The sequence below is a fragment of the Haliotis cracherodii genome, unplaced genomic scaffold (genome assembly GCF_022045235.1).
Source record: "Haliotis cracherodii isolate W230 unplaced genomic scaffold, xgHalCrac1.p SCAF_32, whole genome shotgun sequence".
NCBI classification, from domain to species: domain Eukaryota; kingdom Metazoa; phylum Mollusca; class Gastropoda; order Lepetellida; family Haliotidae; genus Haliotis; species Haliotis cracherodii.
This window is the reverse complement of record NW_027266289.1, coordinates 560,861-584,107: the sequence shown is the minus strand read 5'-3', so window position 1 is coordinate 584,107 and position 23,247 is coordinate 560,861. Positions and strand designations below refer to the sequence as shown.

Below are 23,247 nucleotides of genomic sequence, written 5' to 3'. Positions count from 1 at the left end.
AGTACCAATTGATGTATTTGGCATAAGAGTGGCCCTCCTCACATTTGACCCGTGAAGATCCGGGGTCGAATAGGTCTTCAGCAACCCATACTTGCCGTAAAAGGTGACTATGATTGCGGTAAAAGGCGACTATGCTTGCGGTAAAAGGTGACTATGCTTGCGGTAAAAGGTGACTATGCTTGCGGTAAAAGGTGTCTATGCTTGCGGTAAAAGGTGACTATGCTTGCGGTAAAAGGTGACTATGCTTGCGGTAAAAGGTGACTATGCTTGCGGTAAAAGGTGACTATGCTTGCGGTAAAAGGTGACTATGCTTGCCGTAAAAGGTGACTATGCTTGCGGTAAAAGGTGACTATGCTTGCGGTAAAAGGTGACTATGCTTGCGGTAAAAGGTGACTATGCTTGCGGTAAAAGGTGACTATGCTTGCCGTAAAAGGTGACTATGCTTGCGGTAAAAGGTGACTATGCTTGCCGTAAAAGGTGACTATGCTTGCGGTAAAAGGTGACTATGCTTGCGGTAAAAGGTGACTATGCTTGCGGTAAAAGGCGACTATGCTTGCGGTAAAAGGTAACTATGCTTGCGGTAAAAGGTGACTATGCTTGCGGTAAAAGGTGACTATGCTTGCCGTAAAAGGTGACTATGCTTGCGGTAAAAGGTGACTATGCTTGCCGTAAAAGGTGACTATGCTTGCGGTAAAAGGTGACTATGCTTGCGGTAAAAGGTGACTATGCTTGCGGTAAAAGGTGACTATGCTTGCGGTAAAAGGTGACTATGCTTGCGGTAAAAGGTGACTATGCTTGCCGTAAAAGGTGACTATGCTTGCCGTAAAAGGTGTCTATGCTTGCGGTAAAAGGTGACTATGCTTGCGGTAAAAGGTGACTATGCTTGCGGTAAAAGGTGACTATGCTTGCGGTAAAAGGCGACTATGCTTGCGGTAAAAGGTAACTATGCTTGCGGTAAAAGGTGACTATGCTTGCCGTAAAAGGTGACTATGCTTGCGGTAAAAGGTGACTATGCTTGCCATAAAAGGTGACTATGCTTGCGGTAAAAGGCGACTATGCTTGCGGTAAAAGGTGACTATGCTTGCGGTAAAAGGTGACTATGCTTGCCATAAAAGGTGACTATGCTTGCGGTAAAAGGCGACTATGCTTGCGGTAAAAGGTGACTATGCTTGCGGTAAAAGGCAACTATGCTTGCAGTAAAAGGTGACTATGCTTGCGGTAAAAGGTGACTATGCTTGCGGTAAAAGGTGACTATGCTTGCGGTAAAAGGTGACTATGCTTGCGGTAAAAGGTGACTATGCTTGCGGTAAAAGGTGTCTATGCTTGCGGTAAAAGGTGACTGTGCTTGCGGTAAAAGGTGACTATGCTTGCGGTAAAAGGTGTCTATGCTTGCGGTAAAAGGTGTCTATGCTTGCGGTAAAAGGTGTCTATGCTTGCGGTGAAAGGTGACTATGCTTGCGGTAAAAGGTGACTATGCTTGCGGTGACTATGCTTGCGGTAAAAGGTGACTATGCTTGCGGTAAAAGGTGTCTATGCTTGCGGTAAAAGGTGACTATGCTTGCCGTAAAAGGTGACTATGCTTGCGGTAAAAGGTGACTATGCTTGCGGTAAAAGGTGTCTATGCTTCCGGTAAAAGGTGACTATGCTTGCGGTAAAAGGTGACTATGCTTGCGGTAAAAGGTGACTATGCTTGCGGTAAAAGGTGTCTATGCTTGCGGTAAAAGGTGACTATGCTTGCCGTAAAAGGTGACTATGCTTGCGGTAAAAGGTGACTATGCTTGCGGTAAAAGGTGTCTATGCTTGCCATAAAAGGTGACTATGCTTGCGGTAAAAGGTGACTATGCTTGCGGTAAAAGGTGACTATGCTTGCGGTAAAAGGTGACTATGCTTGCGGTAAAAGGTGACTATGCTTGCGGTAAAAGGTGTCTATGCTTGCGGTAAAAGGTGACTATGCTTGCCGTAAAAGGTGACTATGCTTGCAGTAAAAGGTGACTATGCTTGCCGTAAAAGGCGACTGACTTGGTTGTTGCATGTCATCGTATCCCAATTGCTAGGATCTATACTCATGATATCAATCACTGGATTGTCTGGTCCAGACTCGATTATTTACAGACCGCCGTCATATAGCTGGAATATTGCTGAGTGCGGTGTTAAACAACAAACCAACCAACCAACCTCACCTGAACAAGTAGCGTGTTGTATTAATATTGTTCAAAACCGAATAAATGAGTGAATTAGCTTCAACGCCGCTTTTAACAGTATTCCAGTTATATCACGACGTGCCAGGAAAGCCCGAAGTGATGCAGGTCTCGGACGTTTACTTCTTCGATGAAACCCACGAGCACGGGTATGGTGATGACAAACCTAGAAACAGGGCGAACCGGGATTCGGTACCACAATCATAGGTTTCTGGCGTGCCTACCTGTATTGGCTTTCTGGAGTAAGGAGAGTCGTGGATCATTCATAATCATGTTATGTATTTTATTAACATTATCCTCAGTGGTGGCAGTTGAGGTTTTCCTGTTCTTGGATCGCCATCCAGGCTCTCACTTCCCTCTTGAACTCGGCTGCCCACCGTAACAGTGGCAGAGAAAGAAGCAACATCCAGTAAAGTGGACACTTTGTCCGCATAGATGGCTGTTGGAGTCCTTTCAGTTAGTGATACTTGATGATAGTGAGGAAGACAATACTGTCCACATTCTTCCAATAGATAAAATAACCTTGTCCCATTCTGTTATCAAATGCCGCCAGTAATTATAGGTGAGGTGAGGTGAAATTGGGTTTAACGTCGCGTCCAAGATTATTTCACTTATATAGCGACGTGCATGCACGTGTATGTGTGTGTGTGGCTGCTTGTACTAGTCCGGACTGATGCCGATTTATAGTGCTAGCTCACTGAGATACCATGCCGCAGTTTAACATGAATACCCCAATCAGACACAGTACACTGACTCCGAGCCGACCAGTCCTTGTTTTAGCCCCTTAATGCCGAGCGCCAGACAGGGTAACAACAAGTACCATCTTTTAACGTCTTTTTGTATGACGCGGCCTGGGATCGAACCCTGGACCTTCCGCTCTCCGGGCGGACGCTCTACCACTAGACCACGGAGGCGGTCCAGTAATTATAGAAAAAGTTGTACTTTAATCATGCAAACTGAGGTTATATTATATATTGATCGTTCTTAGATACGCTCAGAAGTTCTCAGCCATATCCACACTGACACTCAACCCTCATGTCCACCTGGTTGATCTCTTCCATCAGACTCCCGGCAAACACCAGATCATCCATTTCAGACCTTCTGTGGAATGTCACATTAGCGCCACTGTCCATGTTGTACACAAACTGACAACGGACATGTGGTGAAAGGACACCAGGTGACCACAGGCTGCAGGAGACATCGTCGTACTGGGTGGTAGTCGTGCATGCTGCTGCTGGTCATTTACCAAGCTCTTTGTTTTCAATGCTGGTGTTTGTTTTCTTTGTTCTCCAATTTTGTTAACGCAGCGCTAAGCAATATCCCGGTTTTTTACCTTTTTCAATAATGATAAATTCAGGACTTGGCATTCCAGTGATTGACATAATGAGCATCGATACACGCAATTTGGATATGATGACATGACCAAGTCATCTCGACTGACCCCCAAATCCAATTAGTCACCTCTTATAATGGACACGGACTGCAGCGTATGTATATGACACGAGAGAATATAGTGCTAGGTAAAATATCTACTGTTGATGTTGTGAGTTTAGGTCAGGGAAGAACGCTTCCACTGGCATCGTCAACAACTCACTTGAATCTCACTTTGGAGACAGATCCATGTTATGTAGATGTTGCTGCTGTTACGAGAGATGAAGATGCTATCATGTTTGTACAAACTTCACTTAAACATGGCCAACATGGACGATGAACACTAGAACACAGACCATTAGCCAGAACACAGACCATTAGCCAGAACACAGACCATTAGCCAGAACACAGACCATTGGCCAGAACACAGACCATTGGCCAGAACACAGACCATTAGCCAGAACACAGACCATTAGCCAGAACACAGACCATTAGCCAGAACACAGACCATTGGCCAGAACACAGACCATTGGCCAGAGCACAGACCATTGGACAGAACACAGACCATTAGCCAGAACAGAGACCATTTGCCAGAACACAGACCATTACCCAGAACACAGACCATTGGACAGAACACAGACCATTACCCAGAACACAGACCATTAGCCAGAACACAGACCATTGATGAAGATGCTATCATGTTTGTACAAACTTCACTTAAACATGGCCAACATGGACGATGAACACTAGAACACAGACCATTAGCCAGAACACAGACCATTAGCCAGAACACAGACCATTAGCCAGAACACAGACCATTAGCCAGAACACAGACCATTGGCCAGAACACAGACCATTAGCCAGAACATAGACCATTAGCCAGAACACAGACCATTAGCCAGAACACAGACCATTGGCCAGAGCACAGACCATTGGACAGAACACAGACCATTAGCCAGAACAGAGACCATTTGCCAGAACACAGACCATTACCCAGAACACAGACCATTGGACAGAACACAGACCATTACCCAGAACACAGACCATTAGCCAGAACACAGACCATTGGCCAGAACACAGACCATTGGCCAGAATACAGACAATTTGCCAAAACACAAAACTATTTGCCAGAACACAGACCATTGGCCAGAACACAGACCATTGGCCAGAACACAGACCATTGGACAGAACACAGACCATTGGCCAGAACACAGACCATTTGCCAGAACACAGACCATTAGCCAGAACACAGACCATTAGCCAGAACACAGACCATTAGCCAGAACATACTGGTATGGTGTGATGATGAATATCTTGGTTAATATTGGCGTTGTGTAGACTCACAATACTTTCATACCAATTTCCCCTTAAACACAAATTGAGAACATTGATTTATTTTCATTCAGCGTCATTAAGCAGAGCGTCACGTATCGGGATCAGTGTGTAACATTTGCTTGTTGTAAGCCCTAAAGTCAATAGCAGAAGCTTCTGTACCATAGTTGTGTCAATAGCAGAAGCTTCTGTACTATAGTTGTGTCAATAGCAGAAGCTTCTGTACTATAGTTGTGTCAATAGCAGAAGCTTCTGTACTATAGTTGTGTCAGTAGAAGAAGCTTCTGTACTATAGTTGTGTCAATAGCAGAAGCTTCTGTACCATAGTTGTGTCACTAGCAGAAGCTTCTGTACTATAGTTGTGTCAATAGCAGAAGCTTCTGTACTATAGTTGTGTCAATAGCAGAAGCTTCTGTACTATAGTTGTGTCAATAGCAGAAGCTTCTGTACTATAGTTGTGTCAATAGCAGAAGCTTCTGTACTATATTTGTGTCAATAGCAGAAGCTTCTGTACTATAGTTGTGTCACTAGCAGAAGCTTCTGTACTATAGTTGTGTCACTAGCAGAAGCTTCTGTACTATAGTTGTGTCACTAGTTGAAGATGTTCTGGTGAAGGCGTACATGCGGTCAACTCATCTGTTACCTCCACTATCGACTGTGTCTTTGTGTCATCGGTCGCTTCACTGAGGATAACAAACAATACCGCTTTCATGTTGCACAAACTAACGATGTCTTCCAATAGATTTCTTGCCAATGATGTATATTTTCATACTCTACGACTTTGGATATTTCTAGGATTATAACAACACGTGTCACCTTTGTAACGATTTTACCTCATCTTTTGGATGCGATATTCCAGCAATATCACTGCGGGGAGCACCAGAAATCATCGTATTAGTATAACTGAGAAGTAGAATTTGTTCATGTTAACAAGTGCATGCTTGGAACTCACCGCAACACTAGGTTAGGTTAGGGTTTACATAAAGCGTCATCAGAAGAAGTCAAATCCCAACTGCCCCACACAAGTTCGAAAGAACAAATCATCGGATTGTTACAGCATGTTCTACAAGAGTGATCTTTCCAACTTGATATGAATATTCCTATCTAATCTGTCTCTCCGTATGTAAGAGTAGTTATTGAGCTGTCAAAACAATACCATGGAATTGGGATTTGGAACTTTGTATTTGTATTTTATGTCCTTTTTGCAAAGCTATGAGTTACTTGTCACACAGCTGGTACTTGGCTTATTCTGTAATCTTTTGCATCACCAACTGTAGTTATCAATCGTTACTGAAGCTCACTTTTCACATTAAACTCGTGAAATCTTATACATTGCAGTTTAATGCAAATATATACATCGTTACACTAAACATTTCCCATCTGTTACATTCACTAGAGAATAGCTATCCAGACAACCCTGTGGTCTGCTCAAAGTCAAATTCAAACGTGTTGCCGTGGAAACGAAAGAGAAAATCCTAAAAAACCTTGAATAGCCGAATCCGCTAGTTGACGATCTTGTCTTTGTGTGTGCAAAGTTTCATGAAATAATTACCTCTTACGTTTAGAGATATTATCCAGACCAAAAATGATTACAGACGAACAGACAAGCTTATTACTGTATCCCCCATATTAAATAATGGGGATGGAATGGTGGGATAAAAGGAAAGATGGTTGTGATTTGGGGAGGCGGTTGGTTTTTCAGATTGCTAGTGGGTGATCTCCCCACACAACTGCATGTTACAGTCTAGGACTGACATACGCTTACACCAGCTCCTCCTGGGCAGTCTGAGTCTCACGAGGAATTGGTAGTTGCATCAGCTGTATAGTGTGGAAGGTCATCAAGTGAACTCCTATTCTGCTTGTTGATATCAGAAGCAAGATGGCGCTATGTTAAGAAACACTGATCCGTAGCATTCCTCACACCCTCCCCCTCAGGCAAATGCTCTGATGGGGACACATCTTTCCTCTGGCTAGAACACACACGCTGGCCACGGACTGTTCAAAAAGGGAGAGAAGTCAGGTATAATCTATAATATAAGAGAGGACGTTTCAAGACCCAGACCAGGTGAATGAGTGACTTGAGTTCAGTAGTTGGCTGATGTGTGAATTTCTAGCATTAATATCAACGTTACAGTCAACTTACAGTGTCCCCACGACAACCATAAACGCCATCTACACATACATGTAGTCGAATTCAAAGCAACGACCACAAGTTTCTGGCTTGTTTTTGAGAGAGGATCAGGTATACATTCAGGAGATAGACAGGAGTGACGGGGAGATTTAAGAGCACATTGGCACATGATCGTTTTGACGTGGAGTTTAAATGAACACGTGTATCTGCTGCATATGTTGACACATTATCCTCGGACAGGGTGGACACAGGACTCGTACACGGCTTGTGATGCTTTAACAGTTTATTGCATATGTCAATGATAAAGACGGATCACAGAAAGCCTTGATGCTGTAATACAATGAGTGTGGACAGGCACACTTCTGGACGGAAGATGACGGTGTAAGTGTCGTGTGCGTGTCGGACACAGTTCAGGACGGAATTCTAGATGACGGTGTAAGTGTCGTGTGTGTGTCGGATGCAGTTGAGAACGGAATTCTAGATGACGGTGTAAGTGTCGTGTGTGTGTCGGACACAGTTCAGGGCGGGTGTCTTGGTGTATCGGGGATGTAGTCGACGTGTACATGTGTGTATGTTTACACCAATGGTTGTTTTGTCGGAATGAGTCTTCGATTTAAGCGTTGGTGTTTCATCAGGAATATAATATTATGTAATAAACTTTAGACATTCATGTCAATGTTCCAGCTTGTATCAGTGCCCGTCAGTTTATATTATGTACAGACACACCACCGTAATCCTGTAACACAACGATTACACAAAGTCAGTATTCATACAGCTGGATAACACGAATATTACCTCTCCGATCCATGCAAATAAAATTATATTCAAAGGGAATACTGATATATGATATGTTGGTAATATAAATACAGGCAGGATCAGAGAGTAACCCTGACTACACATCTACAATCAATCAATGCCACCAATAGCATTTCACATTAGCAGTCGCCAACACAATGGATTTTGAGTAGCATTAGGTATGTTGCTAATAATTTAGTCCTACAAAAGTTTCGTACAGCGTTCGTCCCTGTTACTCCCTGTGTACAGTGTGGAGGCTGTACACAACATCCTGACTGTCTGTACGCTTAATGTTTGGAATAATTGGTGGGCTCTTGTTATATGTAAATTGACATAATATACTCCGTGTTATGCAACTGCATGTGCAATCGGAGACACATCCATCCATTTGGATCCTTCACATCCATTTGGATTTTATGCCTTAATAATTGGTTGCATCAAGGTGTGATAGCCACATTTACGAAAGATTGACACTGAACACACAAAAAAAGGGATCATATATATTTTGGGTGATACTGTTTTTGTTGTGAAGACTGAGTTTCCGTAAATGTACTGTGTATACAAATATCTTCATAATTCCTAAGTTTGTGGTTTAGAATATACTGAAGGGTGTGTATCACAATGTCGTTATTGCGGGATAGGTAAGTAGGAATAACCTAAACCGTTACAAGGCAGCTGGACATAGAATATTGCTTCATTCGTCAATATCAACCTGTAATCTCTACTATATATTGTTGTACACTACATCAATGACGTTAGATAATACCTGGCTTCATACAGGAGGTTGACTGTGGAGCTACGTCGGTATGGGGTAAATGTATGTACTGAAAGTGCTGACCACCAGGTGTCCTAAGCAGGATCCGGTGTCCTAAACAGGATCCGGTGATTCTGTTGACGTACAGTCTGTGGAACTATCAGCAAAATATAAATAAGATTATATATGTAGCTTGTCACAATGGTGCCAATTATATCATCTTCCAGTCCCGCATGAAGAAATGGTGCTGTGATTGGTTCTTCCGAGTGCGTGGGCGTTGTTATGTATGGCGTCACGGAGCCGACCAATCAGCGGCTTCCAATCTGTTGTTCTCGGTACTCCCTCTGGCGGGTGCGGATCTGGTCTGACAGGTCCTCCCTTCCGCTCTTGATCAACGCCGTTGACAATATGGCCACCTGTTGAGGGTAACAGTGTCAGTTCGTGATATTGTGTCAAAACGACCGGAGGTAATTGAGTGTTGTTCAAGAAGCTAATGTCTGAATACAGGAACAACTGTTCACGCTACCGTGACACTGTCACGTAATCAGTCACGTCCTACATAGGGGTCAAGGTCCACGTTATTGTGACACTGTCATGCAATCAGTCACGTCGTACACACGGATCAAGGTCCACGTTATTGTGACACTGTCATGCAATCAGTCACGCCCTACACACGGATCAAGGTCTACGTTATTGTGACACTGTCACATAGTCAGTCACGTCCTACACACGGATCAAGGTCTACGTTATTGTGACACTGTCATGCAAACAGTCACGTCATACACACGGACCAAGGTCCACGTTATTGTGACACTGTCATGCAATCAGTCACGTCACACAGCCGGACCAAGGTCCATGTTACCCTCACACCACGGTATGCAATCTGTCACATCATACATATGGATCAAGGTCTACGTTATTGTGACACTGTCATGCAATCACGTCATACACACGGATCAAGGTCTACGTTATTGTGACATTGTCATGCAATCAGTCACGTCATACAGCCGGACCAAGGTCTACGTTATTGTGACACCGTCATGCGATCAGTCACGTCGTACACACGGATCAAGGCCTAGGTTATTGTGACACTGTCATGCAATCAGTCACGTCACACAGCCGGACCAGGGTCCCCGTTACCGTGACACTGTCATGCAATCAGTCACGCCATACAGCCGGACCAGGGTCCCCGTTACCGTGACACTGTCATGCAATCAGTCACGCCATACAGCCGGACCAGGGTCCCCGTTACCGTGACACTGTCATGCAATCAGTCACGTCACTGAGCCGGACCAGGGTCCATGTTACCCTCACACCACGTTATGCAATCTGTCACGTAATACATTGAAATATTCATACATAGTTTGACTCTCCTAGAAGTGACACACTATGCTATGTATACACTATTGCCCAAAGCGGTGTTCAGCTTAACTCCCCATCACCTCTAACATCGTTTACTTAATTTATCTCCTGACCACAAATCCGATTTAGCTCACCTTGTCACTCGACTTTGGCGCTCTCTTCAGCCACGTCATCAGCATGTCGAACTTGGCGTCCTCGTCCGACCTCTCCCCGAGCTGCATGTTGCGCAGTATTGCCTGGATCCGCACGCGTTGCACGTTTAGATAGTGCGCCACCTTCCGCCACTCCTCGCCCAGCTCTGCAGCCAGGCTGTGCATGTAGTCCTCGTTCACTGGGTCACGTGTGTTGTGGATTGTGATTGGAGCTTTGACTGGCACTGGACACGGCTCAATGTGGTACTGAAAACGTTATAATTGAGTTTAGTTGATATCATTACCATGGTGGTTTACGGAAGTTGCCACGTGTGTTGTGGATTGTGATTGGAGCTTTGACTGGCACTGGACACGGCTCAATGTGGTACTGAAACGTAACAATTAGAGTTTAGTTTATGTCATTACTGTGGTGTTTTACGGAAGTTGTCACGTGTTCGAGCTCCTCTACAAATCTTTTTCAAATAGTCACTGGGAAATGTCGGGGGCACGGGTAGCCCAGTCGTCTAAGGCGTCGTGCAGAGTTGTGTCCCTTGGGCACGCCAGAATCCTATGCTTGTGGGTTCGAATCCCGGTTCGCCGCGATTATGTTTCTAGGTTTGTCAGCACCACGACCTTGCTCGTGGGTTTCACTTAACAGTCTAAGGCCTTCCTCCTACATTAAGCTGACGCGCTGAGATAAAACTGAAATAGTGTTCAAAGCGGCGCTAAAATCTCAGTATTTTGTAAGAATTCTCTCCTAATATATTTATGAAAGGACAAAATTGACCATACGAATTCGCCCGTGCACACATGTAAAGTGCATATTTTCTAATATCATTTTAATGTTGAAGTTTGATATGAGGTGATGTATCGAGGAATTGTGAGTGAGTGACTTAAGTTTCACACGGCTTGAGAAATGTTATACTACTTTAAAAAGTATTTAATTTCTATCACGTCAGCTTGATTTAGTATCGGAGACTTGTACCGTGGCGAACACGCTTGTATGGTGGTTAGGGAACATGTACATGTGGAATGTGGCATTTGAACCACGACCACCGGATCCAGGCATGGCTAAGGGAGGTAACTGTACAGTGCCACTGACGCTGCTGCCTTATCTCTTATCAACCAATCTTATTTACCAAAAATGTTCAAATTAATAACCTGATCATCGTGACACGGGGACACTGGTGGATCTTCGTCTGAGGCACCCAAAAAAGATGTGCAGAGTTGCGTCCCTCGGACACGCTAACACCTATGGTTGTGGGTTTGTCTCCCGGTAAAGTGGGGTGAGGTGAAATGGGGTTTAACGTCGCGTCCAAGATTATTGCACTTATATAGCGACGTGTATGTACGTAAGTGTGCTTATGTGGCTGCTTGTACTAGTCCGGTCTGATGCCGATTTATAGCGCTAGCTCACTGAGATACCATGCCACGGTTAAACATGAATACCCCAATCAGACACAGTATACTGACTCCGAGCCGACCAGTCCTTGTTTGAGCCCCTAATTCCGAGCGCCAGACAGGGTAACAACAAGTTCCATCTTTTAACGTCTTTTGGTATGACGCGGGATCGAACCCCGGGATCGAACTCCGGACCTTCCGCTCTCCGGGTGGACGCTCTAGCACTAGAGCACGGAGGCGGTCTGTCTCCGGGTAAGCCACAGTAATGTTTCATACCCCTTATTTGTGTTTTTACTTAAGAGGCAAAAGATGTGATATACTGGAATAATGTTAAAAGGGGCGTGAATTCCATCTCACTCACTCACTCACTCACACATCGTGACATTTTGGATAATTAATGAAAGTGTATATTCTATTGCACATTCCTTTGTTACACTTCACAATCACTTCACAAAATGTTCACCTTCGGAATGCTTATCAGCAGCTCGCACAGCAGATCCCTCTTCACCTCCGGTCCCTGTTTCGCCTCGTCGTCAGAAACCTTCCGCGTGATGGACCGGACTTCCGCCGGAACTACCGTGTACTTCCGGTACACCTGCACTACGCCCCTATACACGGGGAAGTTCTTCTGAAGGTACTTGTCCACCTCTGTCAGTGTGAACTGCACGTGTGACAATACATTGGAGTTAAACTGGACCTCGAGAGGTCGGTCGTCGCTGGAGGTGATGTTGCCGCGAAATGTGACCTCGACAGTGTCGCCCTCAGAGATGCTAAGGACTTGGCTGGCACTCGGTCCCTCCCCGAACCCCTCGTCGCCCAGCTTGGTCAACAGTTTGTCCACTTTGTTGACAGGGGTCACGTGCAGCACGGCGTCAAAGGCGTCCTCTGATCTGTAGGCGAGAACTTATATTGAATCATTCGTAAAATCACAAAACATCTGACTTTATTAAACCAGAAGAAATGACGTCTGATCAGGTCTTCTGATCTCTGCATTGTCTGCAATGTTGAAGGTGTGTGACATTCACACTTCAGAAATATAAGGAAGGGATACAGAATCATAAAGGAACATGATATACGCGAGACATACAACTCTCGACTATATTAGCTTGACAAAGATAGATATTGACCACAAGTCATAAGCTGGAACAGGCGTAGTGTAGCCTAATGGTTAAAGCGTTCGCCGTCACGCCGTAAACATGGGTTCGATTCCCAAAAGGGTATAATCTGTGAAACCTATTTCTGGTCTCGTCCAGTGTGATATTGCTGGAATATTGCTAAAGCGGCGTAAAACCATACTCACTCACTCATAAGCCCGAATGAATACTATATCATTCAGATTAAGTTAAATAACACCCAATTTGCACATTTGACCATAGTTAATCTATCATGCCATAGTAATATGCCATAGTTCTTTAATATATTTTTGAAGTACATATCGTTTGCAAGAACGTCTGAATTCGGTGTTTATTAAGGGGGCACTAATCGGTATTGAGACGAGGGTCTGGGCTTAGGGTGGCTAGGAATTTTGTTCAGAGACAGGTATTTTTTACCGGTTTTACTGATTCAAAATAAGCATGTTAACTTATTTGATAGGATGAGCCTATGTGTTTTTCAAGACCCAGCTTACAAAATGTTTTGGGGCTAGAGTCTGAGGACAAAACATGGGTTTCAAAACCTCCCAGACCCTCCTCCTCCCCATTCACACACACACACACACCCCCCACCCCCCCCCCAGCCTCCCCCCCACCCTCCCCTCCCTCTCCCCTCCCCTCTTGTCGGGCGGTGTTTAAGCGAGATCACGCCAGACAATACCTTTGTTTCATCACGATCTGGACATATCTCTTTGAGAGGTAGTCGTGGAGTCCCGTTGCTATGGAAACAGCCATCTCATCCACAATATTGGCTCTGGTCCGGATCACCATGAACCTTTAAACAGAAGGAGAAAATAAATGTCACAAATATCATCCGACATCCATACAATAAGCTCGCCTTGTACTAGTAAGTGAGTGAGTGAGTTGGGTTAAACGCCGCTTTTAACATTATTCCAGTCATATCGCGGCGTGTTAGCTTAATGTGGTAGGAAAGCCCGAAGTGATGCTGGTCTCAGACGTTTACCACTTCGGTGAAACCCACGAGCACGGGTATGGTGCTGACAAACCTAGAAACATAATCGGGGCGAACCGGGATTCGAACCCACAATCATAGGTTTCTGGCGTGCCCAAGGGACGCAACTCTGCACAGCGAATCGCGGCGCCTTAGACGACTTGGCCACCCGTCACTCCCGCGTTGTTCTAAACCGTGTCTGTTCATGCCGGTTTGTTATGGAGCTTACAATATAAATGTTCCTCAAGCCCCGACACGTCATCAACGTAATGCTACTCAATGAATATGAGATCATGTACTCTCAGGGACGGTAGGGTAGCCTAGTGGTTAAAGCGTTCGCTCGACACGCCGAAGACCCGGGTTCGATTCCCGACATGGGTGTGTAGCCCATTTCTGGAGTTCCCCGCCGTGATATTGCTCGAATATTGCTAAAAGCGGCGTAAAACCATACTCACTCTCTCAGTCATGTAGTCTGATCACATATGTTCACGCTGTTACAACGCCTTTACCTCGTTATAACGTCCACTTGGCTACAACGTCCTGTTGCCGGTTCGAACGCCAAGCGATCGGGGGAAAGGATGGTCTGAGGTGACGCAATTCTTTAAACAAGCAGCAACCGTGCCAGGATCCGCTGATGGAGTTCGAATCCCAAAGCCGTCCTGGTTTTAGTGCTTGGTAACGCGTTTGTGAATTTAACTAACGTTCTGACCCTCTATGACCTGCATCAATGTGAGTATTGTTCACAGACTAAGCTGAATGTCATAATAAGTTAAATACTGGAGCCAACATTGAACAAGGCCACTTTGTTACAGCATACCGACCCATGCAGGGGTACTAGCGTCAGGCCACATTGTGACAGCATACCGACCCATGCAGGGGTACTAGCGTCAGGCCACATTGTGACAGCATACCGACCCATGCAGGGGTACTAGCGTCAGGCCACATTGTGACAGCATACCGACCCATGCAGGGGTACTAGCGTCAGGCCACTTTGTGACAGCATACCGACCCATGCAGGGGTACTAGCGTCAGGCCACATTGTGACAGCATACCGACCCATGCAGGGGTACTAGCGTCAGGCCACTTTGTGACAGCATACCGACCCATGCAGGGGTACTAGCGTCAGGCCACATTGTGACAGCATACCGACCCATGCAGGGGTACTAGCGTCAGGCCACATTGTGACAGCATACCGACCCATGCAGGGGTACTAGCGTCAGGCCACATTGTGACAGCATACCGACCCATGCAGGGGTACTAGCGTCAGGCCACTTTGTGACAGCATACCGACCCATGCAGGGGTACTAGCGTCAGGCCACATTGTGACAGCATACCGACCCATGCAGGGGTACTAGCGTCAGGCCACATTGTGACAGCATACCGACCCATGCAGGGGTACTAGCGTCAGGCCACTTTGTGACAGCATACCGACCCATGCAGGGGTACTAGCGTCAGGCCACATTGTGACAGCATACCGAGCCATGCAGGGGTACTAGCGTCAGGCCACATTGTGACAGCATACCGACCCATGCAGGGGTACTAGCGTCAGGCCACATTGTGACAGCATACCGACCCATGCAGGGGTACTAGCGTCAGGCCACTTTGTGACAGCATACCGACCCATGCAGGGGTACTAGCGTCAGGCCACATTGTGACAGCATACCGACCCATGCAGGGGTACTAGCGTCAGGCCACATTGTGACAGCATACCGAGCCATGCAGGGGTACTAGCGTCAGGCCACATTGTGACAGCATACCGACCCATGCAGGGGTACTAGCGTCAGGCCACATTGTGACAGCATACCGACCCATGCAGGGGTACTAGCGTCAGGCCACTTTGTGACAGCATACCGACCCATGCAGGGGTACTAGCGTCAGGCCACATTGTGACAGCATACCGAGCCATGCAGGGGTACTAGCGTCAGGCCACATTGTGACAGCATACCGACCCATGCAGGGGTACTAGCGTCAGGCCACATTGTGACAGCATACCGACCCATGCAGGGGTACTAGCGTCAGGCTTCGTTACACAGTTTACATGGAATGGGGAAATTGATTTTCCCTATAATGAGTGTAATCAGTTAACCTGGGTGAGAATAATTGTTGTGATGAAGATAATTGGTTCCCTGATGGGTGTGAGTTGTTTACCTGTCGTATGGCTTGGTTATGGCAAAGGTCAACAGGTCAAGTTTAGCCTGGGATATGGCGACGTCTGGTTGCACTGACCATCGTCCGTAAGCGTGGGATAGGAAGAACAGCAGGTCATTCTCGTCATCTGGACAACGGTCAATATCTCACATTACAGCTACATACAACAGCCACATCTGTACACAATACAACAGTCACATCCATGTCGGATACAACAGTCACATCCATGTCGGATACAACAGTCACATCCATGTCGGATACAACAGTCACATCCATGTCGGATACAACAGTCACATCCATGTCGGATACAACAGTCACATCCATGTCGGATACAACAGTCACATCCATGTCGGATACAACAGTCACATCCATGTCGGATACAACAGTCACATCCATGTCGGATACAACGGTCAATATCTCACATTACAGCCACATACAACAGTGACATCCATGTCGGATACAACAGTCAATATCTCACATTACTGCCACATACAACAGACACATCTGTACACAATACAACAGTCAATATCTCACATTACTGCCACATACAACAGCCACATCCGAAACATATACAAAGGTCATACCCATATCAGATACTACAGTCACCAACATATTCAAAGCAATAGTCTCATCAATATAGTACACAACACTGTTATATGACAGCGTATTTTATTGCTGAACAGTGATTGTAACTTCTTTTATATTGTTTCTGTTGAGATTCGGTAGACGCTCATTGCATTGCCTTTGCATAGTGATTAGTTCTCAGGAATGTAGTATTGTTTCATGTTAGCACTTTTGAGGGAGCTTCTATATTTAGATGCAAGTGCGCTATGTAAACTTCCGGAATACGGTGGACTACGAGTTACAGAAACATGTCTGGTGATGGCACTGTGTGGACATTTCGAGTAGCCAGCTGGACTGTACCTAAGGGAAGAGCGTGCTAACGTGTCTCTGACACATTTCTTAACATCAAGGTCAGCTTTCGTGGGAAGATCACTCATCACCCCTGATTCCCTGCCTGGGCCTTTCTCGGAAGCTTGACCTATGTCGATAACTAAGATATCACCAATGTATTTATTTATTTGATACTGACCACTACTATCATATTTTATAGCTAAAATGGATAGATAGCGGGCCACTGTAACTTGATCATGCCCTCATATTGCTTGACGACGGGTTATTATCACGCCCGTTGTTAGGTGAGGTCATAGGATAGGGATAGGCGACGTCACGTTCAATAGTGTCGTCATCTGGTTTATTCTAAGACGTTTCCATATTTGTAAAAGTGGGTCAGTCGTGTTGGTTGCAGTAAATGTTTCAAAACCAAATTCCATCCATTTTAGCTATAATAACGGTAATGCTATTTTTCAGGGCATTATCATTTGCAGAAACCCTCGGTCTTTTCAACTGCCCGACGCAGGAGACATCGGGCTTCTGCAAATGATAATGCCCTGAAAAATAGCGTTACCCTTATATTATACTGTCACTGACTTTTGTTTTACCACTTTATTGTGTATTGCCATTGTAATTGATGTGCAGTAATTTGTATTGATGTGTAAACCTTGTTAAGTTTGTAATACAATTCCTATTTGTATACCACTTGTTCTTTTACGTATAGATTTCTGGATGAACATATTGTTTCACTTTGAGAATCGACACGTAACAACAGCCACACCCATACCTTACATGATCATACAGCTCGAAACATATTGACCTTATTTTCTATTACAGTTTGTTAAGGGTTTGTAACACCAACAGACATATCGTGTGTAGTGCGCTGTGACAAAGGATGGGGATGTGGTTGGCACCCAAACTACCACGTACCATCTGAAGCTCCGTACTCGCCCATGTACCATTTGTTGTGGCCCTGTTTCTTCTCCTCCCCATCGGCCATCTGCAGCCTCTTCCTCTCCTTCTCCCTCTCTTCCTCCTCGATGGTGACAGGGACGACGCGGACAGGGTTCTTCATCTTCTCCTCCTTCAGCTTCCGGATCTGGGCCAGCTTCTTGGCCTTGGCGGGGTTAGGAGGACAGGGCAAGCTGACCTAAAACATGGGTACAGAGATTGGTTTCAAAACAGGGATGTGACGGACGTGGAACTTACAGAGATTGGTTTCTGTGTTTAAGACGGGAATGGGAAGGATGGGGAACTTACAGACATTGGTTTCTGTGTTTAAGACAGGGTTAGGGAAGGATGGGGAACTTACAGAGATTGGTTTCTGTGTTTAAGACGGGGATGGGAAGGATGTGGAACTTACAGAGATGGGTTTCTGTGTTTAAGACAGGGTTAGGGAAGGATGGGGAACTTACAGAGATTGGTTTCTGTGTTTAAGACAGGGTTAGGGAAGGATGGGGAACTTACAGAGATGGGTTTCTGTGTTTAAGACAGGGTTAGGGAAGGATGGGGAACTTACATAGATTGGTCTCTGTGTTTAAGACGGGAATGGGAAGGATGGGGAACTTACAGAGATTGGTTTCTGTGTTTAAGACAGGGTTAGGGAAGGATGGGGAACTTACAGACATGGGTTTCTGTGTTTAAGACGGGGATGGGAAGGACGTGGAACTTACAGAGATTGGTTTCTGTGTTTAAGACAGGGTTAGGGAAGGATGGGGAACTTACAGAGATTGGTTTCTGTGTTTAAGACGGGAATGGGAAGGATGGGGAACTTACAGAGATGGGTTTCTGTGTTTAAGACAGGGTTAGGGAAGGATGGGGAACTTACAGAGATGGGTTTCTGTGTTTAAGACAGGGTTAGGGAAGGATGGGGAACTTACAGAGATTGGTTTCTGTGTTTAAGACAGGGTTAGGGAAGGATGGGGAACTTACAGAGATGGGTTTCTGTGTTTAGGACAGGGTTAGGGAAGGATGGGGAACTTACAGAGATGGGTTTCTGTGTTTAAGACAGGGTTAGGGAAGGATGGGGAACTTACAGAGATGGGTTTCTGTGTTTAAGACAGGGTTAGGGAAGGATGGGGAACTTACAGAGATTGGTTTCTGTGTTTAAGACGGGGATGGGAAGGACGTGGAACTTACAGAGATTGGTTTCTGTGTTTAAGACAGGGTTAGGGAAGGATGGGGAACTTACAGAGATTGGTTTCTGTGTTTAAGACGGCAATGGGAAGGATGGGGAACTTACAGAGATGGGTTTCTGTGTTTAAGACAGGGTTAGGGAAGGATGGGGAACTTACAGAGATTGGTTTCTGTGTTTAAGACAGGGTTAGGGAAGGATGGGGAACTTACAGAGATTGGTTTCTGTGTTTAAGACAGGGTTAGGGAAGGATGGGGAACTTACAGAGATGGGTTTCTGTGTTTAAGACAGGGTTAGGGAAGGATGGGGAACTTACAGAGATGGGTTTCTGTGTTTAAGACAGGGTTAGGGAAGGATGGGGAACTTACAGAGATGGGTTTCTGTGTTTAAGACGGGGATGGGAAGGACGTGGAACTTACAGAGATTGGTTTCTGTGTTTAAGACAGGGTTAGGGAAGGATGGGGAACTTACAGAGATTGGTTTCTGTGTTTAAGACGGGAATGGGAAGGATGGAGAACTTACAGAGATGGGTTTCTGTGTTTAAGACGGGGATGGGAAGGACGTGGAACTTACAGAGATGGGTTTCTGTGTTTAAGACAGGGTTAGGGAAGGATGGGGAACTTACAGAGATGGGTTTCTGTGTTTAAGACAGGGATGGGAAGGACGTGGAACTTACAGAGATTGGTTTCTGTGTTTAAGACGGGGTTAGGGAAGGATGGGGAACTTACAGAGATTGGTTTCTGTGTTTAAGACAGGGTTAGGGAAGGATGGGGAACTTACAGACATGGGTTTCTGTGTTTAAGACGGGGATGGGAAGGACGTGGAACTTACAGAGATTGGTTTCTGTGTTTAAGACAGGGTTAGGGAAGGATGGGGAACTTACAGAGATGGGTTTCTGTGTTTAAGACGGGAATGGGAAGGATGGGGAACTTACAGAGATGGGTTTCTGTGTTTAAGACGGGGATGGGAAGGACGTGGAACTTACAGAGATGGGTTTCTGTGTTTAAGACAGGGTTAGGGAAGGATGGGGAACTTACAGAGATTGGTTTCTGTGTTTAAGACAGGGTTAGGGAAGGATGGGGAACTTACAGAGATTGGTTTCTGTGTTTAAGACAGGGTTAGGGAAGGATGGGGAACTTACAGAGATGGGTTTCTGTGTTTAAGACAGGGTTAGGGAAGGATGGGGAACTTACAGAGATGGGTTTCTGTGTTTAAGACAGGGTTAGGGAAGGATGGGGAACTTACAGAGATTGGTTTCTGTGTTTAAGACAGGGTTAGGGAAGGATGGGGAACTTACAGAGATGGGTTTCTGTGTTTAAGACGGGAATGGGAAGGATGGGGAACTTACAGAGATGGGTTTCTGTGTTTAAGACAGGGTTAGGGAAGGATGGGGAACTTACAGAGATGGGTTTCTGTGTTTAAGACGGGGATGGGAAGGATGGGGAACTTACAGAGATGGGTTTCTGTGTTTAAGACAGGGTTAGGGAAGGATGGGGAACTTACAGAGATGGGTTTCTGTGTTTAAGACAGGGTTAGGGAAGGATGGGGAACTTACAGAGGTCGGTTTCTGTGTTCAGGACTTGGATGTGAAGGATGGGGAACTTACAGAGATGGGTTTCTGTGTTTAAGACGGGAATGGGAAGGATGGGGAACTTACAGAGATGGGTTTCTGTGTTTAAGACAGGGTTAGGGAAGGATGGGGAACTTACAGAGGTCGGTTTCTGTGTTCAGGACTTGGATGTGAAGGATGGGGAACTTACAGAGATGGGTTTCTGTGCTCAGGACTTGGATGTGAAGGATGGGGAACTTACAGAGGTCGGTTTCTGTGTTCAGGACTTGGATGTGAAGGATGGGGAACTTACAGAGATGGGTTTCTGCAGCTCGTTCGTCTCCCAGTCCATGTATACGACCGGACTGGATGTCAGCAAACCCTTCGCACGCGCATCCCGCAACCGGAAGTCATGAACTGAGGCAGAATCTACTGGCTGAACCTGTACCAGATGACAGTGAAACTCCATACACCGTGAATAACAGGCAGGGTACAATCACAAACGATAGCACAGCTTGTTGTTGCGAAAATCCAAAACATCATCAGGTAAAATGTATTTAATATGAATAATGTGTACTTCAAGTTCAACAGAAACAATCAACTCAAAATTGGATTGGGATGTCATAAAGTTTATCACCTACCTGCATCAAGAAATGTTCCTTGCCAAAGAAGGTGTCACGTGGTATGACCATTGTTACCCGATGGTCGTACGATGACATCACTTTCGCTGACCGCTTTGTTAACGTCACAAAGTCTCGTTTGAATCGTGACATTACGAGAAGCGTCGTGAGATTTTTCACTTCAGCTTGAGCGAACTTCAGATCCTGTAATAGTTTTAGTAGCTTCAGTAAATACACACTCGGGACATGCGCAGAAACCTACAGGATAATCCAATTACCATAACAATCGTCATGTTATGTGATCAAGATATTAGGTATTTCATAAACGTTGTATTTTACTCTAGAATACCTATTACACAATGAGGGGAATTATTAATCGTAAATCAGACTTGACGTTAATTAATATGAAGGACAAATAGTAAAACCCGGTGCTCATTTGCTCACACTTTCAGGAAATCTATATGAACATATATTTATTGAATGCTAAACAATAAATAAGTTAAGAATGATAACTTCACAAACTGTAATCAACGCAACGAAACCAGTGACGTCGTTCAGAGCAAGAATACAAAAGTCCCGCCCACTTTATTATCAGCTGATCAGGAAACTGTAGTGGGCGTAGCCTAAAACTAGTTGCATGGTGACATGGAATAACTTGCAATGTATTTCTATCTTTATCTGTGACACAATAAACATGAAAGGTGCAGGGTTTCGTTGTTCAGATTGATAAACAATTAACTTATCTTTGTTAGCATATGTAACCTTGGATGCATCGACTCACCTTATGGTTTTCAAAGGTTACCTCCCTTGTCGGAAGCTCCTGCCACTGGCCGTCTATCTCCGCCTTGATGACGGCCTCTCGTGACGCAGCCGACGCTCGTGTCAACAGGTGCGGCAGGGCAACGTACAGCGCCTCCTGGTGGGCAAGGGAGATGATAAACAACTGACGTCATACAAGCATCAGGTTCTAATCGACAAATCACAATCAGTCGTTCAAAAAACGGTTGTCTTCAGTGCAGATTGAATCATCTGGCAGCTGTGATTGGATGATTTTGTGTAAGAATTTTATGTTTTTAAAATGTACACCCATTCAATAATCAAAACTGCCCATGTTTTTTTGTTTGTTTTTGTTTTATACATATATTTAGTGCTGTCATTTTCAACATGATGAATAATTATATTTTCAAGCAAGTGACATTTGGTGCGTAACTGGGGGTGGTGTGTTTAGCTTCCTGTATAGGGAAACGGAGCTGGCAAGGCTAATCATGTTTTTCATTGCTGCTGTGCACACACATATAGGTAATAGATGTTCAATACTTACTTTGTATAACGTTACTATATACTTTGGGAAAGCATTTGGTTGTGTGTGACCATCATGGCTGTAGGACCTAGCAATGTTTCATTTCATTCACGCTTCCCATGGTTGCGAAGATTAATTGTGTGAGAGAGTGATTTGGGTTCAACAGCAATGTCAGTTCCATGGCGGCGGACCGAAGAACGGTAGCGTCGAGTGCCAAAATTGTGTTTTGAAATAAATACTACTACTCTATGTTCCAAGAAATTACCACAACGATGTATCCCGCACGAACTGATCGATCGAAATGTGTTCTTGTAATCTTATCTTATTAGAACAAAATTCAGGGTATCTCCTACCATGGCACTTGAAGAAAACACAAAACCATTTTGACAATGTCAGTCAGAGCTGAAACTGGACAGGAGCCGCGCTAAAACACAATACCATTTTGACAATGTCAGTCAGAGCTGAAACTGAAATGGAACCGCGCTAAAACAAGTCCCTTTCTACATCTGCAAACCTGCTGCAATGACAGACTATGTTAAATGCCTTCCTAGATATATGTCTGCATATTTTGCCAGTTACGTACCATCAATTATGTGACGTCATGGGAGACTGATCGACTTTCCTAGATTTCCACAAGGCGATGACTAACCAGTCAGATATTGTTTAACGGGAATATCAGTTTTACGTTTGAGAGTAATTATGACTTGTAGATATAACTGATATTTTGCATCTTACATCTGACTTAAAACACAATCATTGCCGTTTGAACCTGACACTCAACAAAGGTCCAGCATTCATTAATAATTCAAAAAGGAGTACAATAATATCTCACATCATTAAACAAGTAACGTCATTTCACTGCGGCTTTCATATGTGCAGATCAACATATTTATGATCCCAAATGAATAATCATCATTTTGACCTAACCTGGGATCTCACTAATATGTCTCGAGGCGTCTCAGGGTTGCCATTGACGACCAATATCAACACTGTTGTAACGAATAAGATGGAAGTGGTGTCGGTA

The 23,247-nt window shown here is 44.9% G+C and overlaps 1 protein-coding gene and 1 pseudogene across 1 annotated transcript in view; one reads left to right on the top strand and one right to left on the bottom strand.

Moving 5' to 3' along the window:
- The window catches only part of LOC139477234 (serine/threonine-protein phosphatase 6 regulatory ankyrin repeat subunit B-like), a 214,874-nt pseudogene that overhangs the window by 96,043 nt on the left and 95,584 nt on the right, over positions 1-23,247 (top strand).
- The window catches only part of LOC139477213 (death domain-containing protein 1-like), a 72,105-nt gene continuing 56,165 nt past the window's right edge, over positions 7,308-23,247 (bottom strand). Inside the window, exons 6-14 of the mRNA XM_071259773.1 lie at positions 21,705-21,839; positions 20,945-21,127; positions 20,617-20,745; positions 17,551-17,770; positions 15,727-15,853; positions 13,288-13,401; positions 11,939-12,365; positions 10,078-10,341; positions 7,308-8,997 (exon numbers count right to left, since the gene is read on the bottom strand). Of these exons, the coding sequence (XP_071115874.1) occupies positions 8,890-8,997; positions 10,078-10,341; positions 11,939-12,365; positions 13,288-13,401; positions 15,727-15,853; positions 17,551-17,770; positions 20,617-20,745; positions 20,945-21,127; positions 21,705-21,839 (1,707 nt within the window). The 3' untranslated portion in view covers positions 7,308-8,889. The remainder of the gene's footprint in view (positions 8,998-10,077; positions 10,342-11,938; positions 12,366-13,287; positions 13,402-15,726; positions 15,854-17,550; positions 17,771-20,616; positions 20,746-20,944; positions 21,128-21,704; positions 21,840-23,247) is intronic.